Source organism: Telopea speciosissima, chromosome 7 (genome assembly GCF_018873765.1).
Source record: "Telopea speciosissima isolate NSW1024214 ecotype Mountain lineage chromosome 7, Tspe_v1, whole genome shotgun sequence".
Classification (NCBI taxonomy): domain Eukaryota; kingdom Viridiplantae; phylum Streptophyta; class Magnoliopsida; order Proteales; family Proteaceae; genus Telopea; species Telopea speciosissima.
In genome coordinates, this window is record NC_057922.1 from 25,589,526 (window position 1) to 25,601,421 (window position 11,896).

The following is an 11,896-nucleotide window of genomic DNA, read 5'->3' on the forward strand; positions in this document are numbered from 1 at the left end:
GTCTGGACGCAGGGGTTACACTCCTTAACAAAGAACATTTCTCCTTTTAATTATTATTTTTATGAATTTCTCTATGTAACCCTCCTATAATCATATTTTGGTTGTATTGGTCTTTTTTAATTTGTACGGAAAAAAAAGAGAAGTATAGAAATTTATGTACCATATAATGATGTACTCAGTGCACGAGACTCTTGCCACTGCAGGGTCTAGGGAAGATCATAACTACCATATAATGATGTACTCAGTGCACGAGGCTCTCGCCACTGCGGGATCTAGGGAGGGTCATAAGTACCATATAATGATGTCAATACCGTTATCTTTTATGGTCTATATCATGGCGACAACTCCGTGCAACCATGCATGGTTATATGAGGAATATCTCTTAAGAAAAATGAAAGGTTTTGTGGGAAAAGAGATCGGAGAAAAATATGGATCATGGATGACTTCTTCAAATGGTCCCTCGTGTATCCTAATGACCAACTAGATTTTTATATTTAAAATTTAATACATAGTGAGTTATATAGTGAAGATGGTTAAAAGATTTCAATTATGGATAATCCTACCTATGTAGTAAAATATTTTGAAAAACATTACAATATGCATTGCAGAACTTAATCCGGACTTTGTTGTAACCCCTTCTCAGATTCCACTTAATTATGCTGAAGGTTGTCAAATTTTAGAAAATTCGAAGAGAACCATGTCCACTTTTTTATTTTTTTATCTTCATTCAAATAGACAGTTCGGATATCTAGAAAATGGTCCAAATAATTCATGTTTCAAATTTCAGATTCAAATTCAATCATTTATCCTCTCATATGTTTCCATGTAATGTCCATACAGCCTCATATACTCGTGCATTTAGTTTTTCTTCATGCTTTGTTTCGCCTGGTGATCAACTTTTACAGTGTGAAAAACTTGACATATGAACACGAGATCTCGGGTTTAATTATTCATAGAATCTGAGTTGAACATGATTTACCATGTAACAGGGTCTAGATGCCCATTTACTATTTTTGCCCATGGATTGCCGACCACCAAAACTGGCCGTCCAAAAATTCTTTTTAATTTTTTTTTTGAATCTTGATAATTTTTATTTTGATAGCAAATTTAGATGGACATCCATTGTTTTTGAATTGCCGTCCACCAAAACTGCCTTCAAAAAAACTTTTGATTCTTAGTGATTTTGATTTTAATAATGGCATATTAAAAAAAAATAAAATCAATGTAACACTATATTTTTTATTGAATTCAGTCATCAAGAATCTGAAATGAAAGAAAAAAAATATTTAGACTTGGGTGCTAATTAAAAATAAAAAAGGTTCCACTTATTTTATAAGAAAATTTTAACTTTTTTTTTTTGGTCAAAGTTTTCCTCCACCCATAGAGGACGACGGTTCACCCACGATCCTAGGGTTCACAAACCTCTTCGGTTTTAATTAATATGTTCTAAAATATCCTCCTGGTATCTATTCCCGCCATCTCCCACTCCTTGGTGAATGGGATTTCATCGCGGGTGGAGGGAAACTGGATCCTTTCTTTTTTTTGTCTTACATGGACACAAACAGAGTTAAAGAGAAAAACATCTTGATATGTATAATGTTTCTAATCAAGAAAAAAAAAAAAAAGGGGAATTGAAAAAGAAATAAAGGAAGCATGTGCCGCGCTTATGCATATTTCATTATACACATGTCACATAATAAACAATGGAACCCACACCAACACCCTCTTTCCTATCCTGACCAGGTGGACCTCATATGGATGATACTATTCTCTAGACGTTCATTGATATAACATGAAAATTCCTCTTACATTGGCATCATGGGAAACCCTTCCTCATTAAAAATCATCATTGCCTCGACCAAGGTGAACTAGGAGTATTTTCTCATGTCTATTGTTAAATTTTTTTTTATTTTTTTTTTTTTTTAAAATACAAAATTTTGCTTTGTATAATGGTTGGTTACATTGAGAGTGAAATCATATAAGAAATGTCCTACTTTCTAGAATGGGAATGGTCTTCTTTATTCCGGACAAAAAACATAGAAGTGTAGAAATTTATGTACCATATAATGATGTCATTTCCGTTGTCTTATTACTCTTATATAGTCTATATCATGGCGACAACTCCTTGTAACCATGGGAATGATATCTATAAAAAATAGAAATGCAAGATTTTGTTGGGGAAGAGAGATATATATGAATCATGGATGAATCCATCAAATGATCCCTTTTTATATATCCAACTGGATTTTATATTTAAAATTAGTTAAGATGGTTAGAAGATTTCACTTATGAATAATCTTATTTATCCAATTAAAAAAAATTTGAAAAACACTACAATATCCATTAAAATATGACTTCATCCTTGTTGAACCCAATTAAGAAGAAAGAAATTTTCTATTATCATTAAGAAAGACTCTAATGGCCGGAAGATCGAAAATTCACTTGGTCCAGCTACTGGATCAAGAAATGTTTTGGTGATTTTTCTACCTTAAGAAAATGTTAAAAAAAAATTTGTGGGTAGCTTATAGGTAAAATTGGTGATGGATGTAGCTGTTGTGCAACGTGGAAGAGTGATATTTCAATTATGAGGATGATTGGATATTTATGAAATGGTCTAACTAATCAAATTTTTAAACTCAAATTCAATCATTTATCCTCAAAAAATGGATATTTTTTTTACCCTATGGATTGTTGTCCACCAAAACTGCCCCCCCCCCCTCCCGAAATTTTTTTTTTGAATCTTGATGATATTGATAGCAGATCTAGATGCACATCCATTGTTTTTGAATTGTCGTCCACCATAATCGACCTCCAAAAAAGTGTATATATATTTAAATTTTGAATCTTGTTAACTTTGATTTTAATAGTGGCATATTAAAAGTAATAATCAATGTAGCGCTACATTTTTGTGGGAAAAAATACTAAACTATCCCTGTATGATATAATAAATAGTGATATCCACACTGACACACTCTCTCTTATTCTGATCATGTGGGCCAACACTAAGACATTTCTCTCCATTCCTTCTTATGCTCTCCAAGTAAGAAATGAAACAAAAAAAATCCCTCCCCACTTACATAATACACATTATCTAATTATCTACACAGCCGGCCAAAAAAGATCTAAAACTCTCTCTCTCTCTCTCTCTCTCTCTCTTCCATGAGAGACAGAGAGAGATCTCTTACTGTAAGGCTGTGACTTAGAGGCTGTAACGTTTGACATAAAAATAACAGAATCTGATTTTTCCTTCCTAAGTCTTCTGCCGGCGGTTTGTGTCCCACAAAACATATTTTTTGCTGTGATTAGTAATTTCTCTTTTGGAGTTCAGGTGTGTGTGGGTCAGGCCTTTAGGCCTTTCAAAAAATAAATAGTGAAGTACACCCCACAGAGCAAGTAAGTCCACAGTGGTTGAGGGCTCATAAACTATTGTTAGCTATTTGACCAAAGGTGGCTCCACCTCCACCACCACCAGTGCTTAATGAAACTTGGAAACCCAAATCCTTTAACCTCTAAATCTATAAACCCATATTCCATCTCCACCCTCAATTCAGAATCAGAAACAGAATCATTAAACACTTTTGAAATGACTACTGTAATTGCTTCATAATTATTTCTAGGGGTTACATCAGAGCATAATTGAGGTTATGTTTAGTAGGTGGCAGTAAGAGATTTTAGGTTTTAGATTTGATTAGATTAAGATTAGATTGGGGGCTTCATCTTATTTGATTAGAAAGCATTTAGAGACATTTTTCAACCTTAATTAGTGTTGTCTTATCAAATCCACACAAAAAAAATGGAGTAGGCAACCTTCCACCTACTACAACCACTACCACCTGTGGGATGGCAACATCTGTTTCAGAGTGTTGTCTTATCCTTTCAACCAACCATGTTTCCCCACTTAATTAAACATTAAAGGTCTTCCACCAACTAGACAGATATGTTTTCCTTTTTGTATTTTTGTAGAGCAATGAGAACCTACTTTTAGGCCTCACCCAAGGATGATTAGGTAGATCATTAATTATCATATTGGATCATTAATTTGATTCATTCCAAGCTCCACCTACTTAGTTCTTACTTCTTACTTCTTACCTTAGCAGAAAAAATATTGAAATTATTTGAAAAAGTTACTGAGTTACCACACATGATTCAAAATTATGGACACACCTTTTATTTTTTTTTTTTTATTTTTTTTTAATTTTTTGCTAATGAGGGTGTTCGGATTTCAGGATCTCAACAACGGCACCTCTAACTCAATATAATATAAAATAGACTGAGCTGCTTCATCCGGAAGATTGAGACCAACCTTGGGAGGGAATAATAACACTTCAATGGTTAGATTCTCTTCATCCATGATGGAAAAAAATTCTCTTTCAATGGGACCGAGTTTCTCTTCACCCATTACCTTTATTGATGTTGGATTGGCCTCTTTTAAAATTTAAGTATAATATCGACACTTCGTCCAATATGGAGAAGAAATTATAACTATTTTATGATTTGAGCTAGAAACTCTTCCCTAAAAAATAACCAGAAATTTACCATCAGTTCTCTCTAATTTTTTACTATTTTTATTTTAAATTTTCAATCATTTAGATTAAGGGTTTGTTAAACAGTTTATAAATGGTTATACAACCTGGTTCGGTTTGATGTATAGTAAATTAAAGAGAAACAGTTCTCGAACCCTTTAATAAACGATTTAAAATAGTGAAATCAAAACCATTCATAAACGGTTTCGTTAAATCGTTTTAAATATTATCAGTGTGTTCTTCCAAAGGTGCGGAAAGGAAATTAATTATGATTTACTTATTCTTACCATTATAAGTTGTTACTTGTTTATTCTTATATCATTATAATTTACTAAATGTTTATTCTTATAATTGTGAAAAATAAAATAATTTTAATTTATTTATTCTTACCATTACATGTTGCTAATTATTTATTTTTTGTCATAGGTTACTAGTTATATATTCTCAATTTTGCTTTTATATTATTATATATTTTTTAAGGGAAGAAAGTTCTCTCTATCTTTATCTTTCCCATATGCAAAGACACCTTTGTTCCCTTTGTTTTGAAGAGGAGAGAAAGACACATAGGAGTGTTTTACGTAGCTCGCACTCCCAGATAAAAAAACTACTTCCCATTTTTTAATTATAATGTTATTTATATAATTTGAACGGTTTCAAACTGTCATTTAAATGATTTTATTTTCAAAATTAAAATCGAACATTCGAACCATTTATAATAAATAAAATAAAAGATTTGCGGTCGATTTCTATTAGTGGGACCCTCGTGACAAGGACAGAAATTCACTAATCGCAGTGACACTTAAGAGGACTCCAATTTTATTTTATTTTTAAAAAAAAAAACAAATCTTTGTCTCTCTCTCATCTGCCAAGATTTCAGGCACACATGGCTGGCCAGCAAAGACGACAGGTTGGAAATTAATAGTAACGGTCTGGTTCAGGTGAGAAAATCACACAAAAGTCTTCCAAGGCCCGCAGCACCCACCACCGCAATCCCCTCTCTCTCTCTCTCTCTCTGTACACACTGCCATGACGAGTTAAAGAGGACCTGAGCTTCCTTTAGTTCCATTCTAGAACTTATAATAGAATCCTGCAAACCCCAAGAATCTTCTTTTTTTTTTCAAAATTTTCTTCAATGGCGACTGGCGAGTTGGGACCTCCCACGTTTGTTTATTAATTTGGATTTTGAGAGAGAGAGAGAGAGAGAGAGGCATCGGTCTTAGTCGGCAAAGCTCACGTCTTTCTAATTCAACGCTGCCACCCTCCACACCTCTTTTAAATAAGAAGCCACCCATTACTTCCCTCACCATCACCTGCTAATCTCCTCATCTTCCTCTGTAATTTCGATTGATGAGCCATGCAACTCAAACATTTTCTCCCGATTTTACCTTCTGATGATCTCGATGAAATCGAGCCCTCAATTCCTCTTCGGAGTAAATCATGTCGCAAATCGTCTACTGATCAGGAACACGGGCTTCTCACCATGGTCAGTGCTATGTTCCATGGCATCTACGACTGGGGTTGGACCAGTTTCGCCGATTGCTACGTCACTCGCAACACCCACTCTTCCTGCAACTTCCAGGATACCGCCGGTGTTGATCTCACCCAAAAGGTGGTGGGTACTAATAACCCAAGAATCTTTAGCTTTGCTGAGCTTTACATCGCTACTAATGGCTTCAGCGACGATCAAATCCTCGGCAGTGGTGGATTTGGACGTGTTTACAGAGCTGTTTTACCAAGCGATGGCACTATTGTCGCCGTCAAGTGCTTAAGTGAGAAAGGCGAACAGTTCGAGAAGACATTCGCTGCTGAATTGATGGCGGTCGCTCAGCTCCGTCACCGAAACCTCGTTCGCCTAAGGGGTTGGTGTGTTCACGAGGATCAGTTGCTTCTTGTATATGACTACATGCCTAATCTCAGCCTTGACCGGATTCTCTTCAAGAGACCGGATTGCCCTGCCATGCCGACTCTCAATTGGGAACGGCGATGGCGAATTGCGGCCGGTCTTGCGGCTGCTCTGTTCTATCTACATGAGCAACTGGAGACACAAATCATCCACCGAGACGTCAAGACTAGTAATGTCATGTTAGACTCCAATTATAATGCCCGTTTGGGCGATTTCGGATTAGCACGGTGGCTAGAGCATGAACTTGAAGATGTAGCACCATCTTTTAGTAGCAATTATGAGTTCAGGATGGCAGAGACAACCAGAATTGGTGGCACAATTGGGTACTTACCACCGGAAAGCTTCCAGAAAAAAAGTGTTGCGACTGTGAAATCTGATGTTTTTAGCTTTGGGATCGTTGTTTTGGAGGTGGTGAGTGGTCGGCGAGCAATCGACCTCGCCTGTCAAGATGATCAGATTGTCCTGCTTGATTGGGTTCGACGGCTATCCGATGAAGGCAAGTGTTTGCAAGCTGCAGATACTCGTTTATCAGATGGGTCTTATAAGCTTTCTGAAATGGAGCTTCTAATCAACCTCGGTCTCCTCTGTTCTCTGGGTGATCCACAAGTAAGGCCTAATATGAAGTGGGTTGTTGAAGTTCTTGCTGGTAATATCGTTGGCAAATTGCCGGCGTTGCCGTCGTTTAAATCCTACCCTCAATACATCTCCTATTCCTCTTCGGCTGCCACCACAATCATAACAATTTCAACAATGGCAACGACGACAACAACAAATGCTTCTCAATGGTCTAGTTCAACATCTGGTTATGCAACTGCTGGTGGTGACACAATATTCATGACAGCCATGGATGGGGAGAGTGAGCAGAGTGGGGAGAGCGGAGTGAGTGGAGTGAGTAACAGCAATGGCCCTCGTCGGAGCAATATACCTTCGGTTGATACACCACGAGAGATACCTTTCAAGGAAATCATTGCTGCTACGAAAGATTTCTCGGACACTCGAAGAGTTGCAGAGCTGGACTTTGGTACTGCCTACCATGGCTACCTAGAGAACCGTCAACATGTATTGGTGAAGCGGCTTGGGATGAAGAAATGCCCTGCACTAAGGGTACGCTTCTCCAATGAGTTACAGAACCTTGGGAATCTCCGACACCGCAATTTGGTGCAGCTCCGAGGCTGGTGCACTGAGCAAGGAGAGATGCTCGTCGTCTATGACTACTCTGCTCGTAATCAGCTCAATAATTTCCTCTTCCATGACAAGAGCTTTCCCTCTGTCCTAACATGGAGAATCCGTTACAACATTATCAAATCCATCGCTTCTGCAATCTTTTATCTCCATGAGGGGTGGGATGAGCAGGTCATCCATAGGAATATTACTTCTTCTGCCATCATTCTTGATGGTGACATGAACCCACGTCTTGGCTGCTTCGCCCTTGCTGAATTCCTGGCCCGGAATGACCATGGCCATCATGCGGCAGCTGCAGCTAATCCAGAAAGATCGGTTCGTGGGATATTCGGATACATAGCCCCTGAGTACATTGAATCCGGTGAGGTGACCACATTGGCTGATATTTATAGCTTTGGGGTGCTTATGCTCGAGGTGGTGACTGGCCGGATGGCGGTTGATTTCCGGTGGCCTGAGGTGCTGTTGTTGAAGAAGGTTCGTGATTTTGAGATACAGAGGAGACCATTGGTGGAGCTGGTGGACTGGAGATTGAATGATGAGTATGATAACAGGGAGCTGATTAGGCTTGTGAAATTGGGAATTGCATGTACCAGATCAGATCCGAGTTTGCGGCCGAGTATGAGGCAAATTATCAGCATACTAGATGGTAATGATGGGTGCTTCAAGGAAGAAGCACGAAGGAAGGAGATGAGGGAAGAGTGGCTGCGCAGGAATGATTATTCTTTGACTTCTATCAGGAGAATCCAAGCTATTGGTATTCAATGAAGGTATACATTGTTGAACTGATAGATCTGATGAGGGATCATAAGTTCTATTTTATGATAGTCTCGATGATGTATAACGTAGGTTTCTCTGTGTTGTGATAGGACCATGGTCCAGAAAATTAAAAGAAATGTTCATGTTTTCCCCTTCCTTTTTTGGTTGTTTGTGTACTGTTTCAAGTAGTTTATGTAAATAGAAATGAGGAGATGATGATTCGTTACGGAGTTTATGCATTGGTTCATCACCAAATCCAGCACATCTGCTTGTTTGTGAATTATACTGCTTGTTTAACCTACCAATTAATTCACATTTCATTCTTCGATCTTGTTTACCATTCGTATCAAGGGTATATTGTGATCTGAGTAGAATAAATTGTATACAGGGAGGGAGGGACAACAATGAGTGCAGACTAGCTAATAATTATTATGGTAACCATAATAGGTAGAATGTCTTGACTTGACTTTACAAGATCTTGAAATTGTAGAAAGTTGAGTTCAATGCACAGGCAGCATTTCAAATAGTATTTGGCACATAGATCATATGGATAAGCTGCACCAACTCAGTCTCACCTACAAGAGTTTGTTTGGTTCATTTTCTGCTTCACATCTGCTGTGCTCATCCTCTACTTCACAACACCTCATCTTACAGAGACTTGTCATCATCGGTATCAACCCCAATCCAATTGGTTATTGCAGAAAGGAACTCTTTAAAACTGACCTTTCCACTCTTGTTCCAGTCCATTTCCTCTGCATTTTACAGGAGAAACCATTAAACAAAAGACAGCTAAAAGCACAGAAAGAAAGTACAATCAAAGATATATGGAATTTTGTATAACAAGTGAAGAAGTGTGAATATACTGAAACGTGTCTTGGTGACGTGCCCTGGAGATTTCTCCTGATGAGAACCCTCATTCAATGCCCTGACCATGTCATTCTTGTTCACCTTTCCATCTCCATTTTTATCAAGAAACAAGAATGCTTGAACAATTGTATCAAACGTAGCATCAAGTTGTTGTGATCCCATCTTCAGTGTCAAAACAAATCCACAACTTGTGAAGGGAATCAATTAACAAGAACCCAACAAGATGCCAAAAACAGTATTATAAAAGAGCTAATTATGGTTACAGTGTGTGAAGATGTTGAAGGCTCCGTCAGGAGATAGATAAGACAAAGGAGGACAATGAACTGATTGAATTGCATTCCTTCGATGCCATCAAAGTCACAAGAATGGAGTAGATCCTCCATTTCCTTCTCTGTCAGTTGTAGTTGCAGTTTGCTCAAGCATTTCTTAAGCTCCTCACGGTCAATAATTCCATTTGAATCTTCATCTATAAAATGAAAAATATCCACATAGGTCAGAGAGAACTCCTCGGAGAATATCTACCGAGAGTGTAGAGAGGATAAACAAAACATGAACAAATCAAAACTCACCGTACTGCTGAAACACACTCTTGATGTTTCTCAGCTCCTCTTTAAATTGAGGAAACCTCATGACTATGCTGTTAATTGATCTGAAAGTATTCTTCCCTGATGCGCCTTTGTGTTTGATTGCTTCCACCACCTTCTTTTCAAGTTTTGCATCTAATCTCTTGTACTTGTTTGGTGAATGGAAATGGCAAAGTATGCTTTCAACTTTTTTGGAAACGAAAGACTTTAGTGAAGGGCAGATGTGCAATGTGCCTGAAAGAAGATGAGCAAGAAACAAATGAAATAAGCAAGAATATGCCTTTTTCCCCCCTTCTTCCCAGTGGGAGGGTGTAAATTCTTGTTTGCTAAAAAAACTATTTTCAGCAAGGGGAGGTTGAATTAGTTGTAAAAGTTTGTGTAAAAAATAAAAGTGCAAGTTTATGAGGAATATGAAGATATTAAGGATGACTCCCATTTAAGTTATTGAATGCAAACTCCACTAATTATCGATCTCCAGGAACACAGCAATGGAATAACAGGACTGTTTTTGACCTGGTATGGCAAAATATAATTTTTACTTAGCTTTTTGGTAGGGGTTGAGAATTGTATTCATGATAATGCATTCACGTATGGTTATGAATTATTTTTGTGCATAATTAAATACCTAGTTCCCTATCCTTAAAAGGAAAAAAGCACAGAGAACATCCATCCTTGAATGCTTCAAGAAGCACAGTTTACAGATTTCATTCTGAGAAAGAAGCAATTTCTTCTAGTAAATTGAAATTGTAATTTATGGAAGAGAAATTACAATTCACTTCAAGTCTTTCTAAAATATGGGCAAGAAACCTTGCTGGACAGTTCACTAACAAAAAATGTCCATTTCATTGACTTTTTTTTTCATTTAACTTTGTTTTAGTTTTTTTGAAATGCAAGGTGTGTGGAGCTTGAGCTTCCATAGATAGTAATAGATGGTGGATAAAAACCATGTTTTCTGATAAACACTTGTTAGAAGAAAAGTAGTTCTTTTTCAAACTTTGATATGAAAGTACTTGACTGCTCACTAAATAGAGAAACAACAATTATAATAAATGGGGAAAAAATGAAAATAAAATTAAAATATACTTACTTACCTAGTGATTTTTTCATGGTTTTTAATCTGAAAGAGGACCCAACTGTTGCCCAAGCTTCAGAACACCTGTTCCTCTACCTCTCTTCCCCCTCCCACCTTTACTAAAGGAAGAATAGTAAAAGAGACACTCATGAAGAGGCAAGAGAAAAGGTGAGAGCATATGGGTTGGTATGAAATAAAAGAGATGCCAAAGTGGCTTTGATAATAAGCATCTTCATAAAACCACAAGCCTGTCTATTTTATATACCTGTTACTTCTACAGTAATAAACTAGGCAAGCACAGCTAAATTTCAGAAATAGATACAGGAGGGAGAGCATTGGTCATAAACACAATACCACTCTTAAGTAGACTTATATCAAATAGTGTTATAGGCCAAATATGCTTGTTTTCTTTTTCCCTGAGAAATTGAAACTTCTTTTGAAGCACAACTACTGGTCTTATAGTTTAGAGAACCTAGAAAAAAATATTTATACAGAAGCACAGTGACACTGATTCTACGTGCTTGGGCTTCTTTTTTTTGGAGGCAGGAGAGGTATCCGACTTTAGGCCGACTAAATCCCCCCCTGGGCTCGTATATGACCCCCACGCCACACACAAACTGGGATCTTCTGGGCCTTAGTGAGCCTCAGGCGGGTGGCCCCAAGAAATTATGCAGCAGGCTTTGTTCATTTGCTAGTCTATGGTGTGAGCCAAGGATGGGGATCTAGGTTTTGGACCTGGTTTTCGTCAGGCCTGAAACCAAGACAACTAGGAATTTCGGTCAGTTTCGACCGCGATTTAATTTCATGGTGTGAGCCCAACAAAGACTGCATATTGTTTCCCAATTTTCACCCATTACAGATTGTAAAAGCAAGGAGAGAGCTACATTGATAACCTCTCTTTGCTATATTACATATACTGCAAGCAGAGAGACGCCTAGATGAAAATCTATGGCAAAAGAAATTCTATTAATGGATTGAGCTATATGCTATTAAGATAATCATTCCCTTA

The 11,896-nt window shown here is 37.4% G+C and overlaps 2 protein-coding genes across 2 annotated transcripts; one reads left to right on the top strand and one right to left on the bottom strand.

Moving 5' to 3' along the window:
* The first annotated feature begins 5,877 nt into the window (after positions 1–5,877).
* Positions 5,878–8,690, top strand: LOC122669644 (receptor like protein kinase S.2). Its single transcript, XM_043866455.1, has one exon. It carries the CDS (start codon positions 5,878–5,880, stop codon positions 8,371–8,373), a length of 2,496 nt encoding a protein of 831 aa, XP_043722390.1. The 3' UTR covers positions 8,374–8,690.
* Positions 8,691–8,771: 81 nt separating this feature from the next.
* On the bottom strand, positions 8,772–11,049 carry LOC122669645 (probable calcium-binding protein CML22). Its single transcript, XM_043866456.1, has 5 exons — positions 10,907–11,049; positions 9,801–10,049; positions 9,495–9,697; positions 9,228–9,402; positions 8,772–9,116 (listed from the first exon to the last, which is right to left on the bottom strand). The coding sequence occupies exons 1-5, from the start codon at positions 10,920–10,922 to the stop codon at positions 9,013–9,015; spliced, it is 747 nt and encodes a 248-aa protein (XP_043722391.1). The 5' UTR covers positions 10,923–11,049; the 3' UTR covers positions 8,772–9,012.
* Between the last annotated feature and the right edge of the window lie 847 nt (positions 11,050–11,896).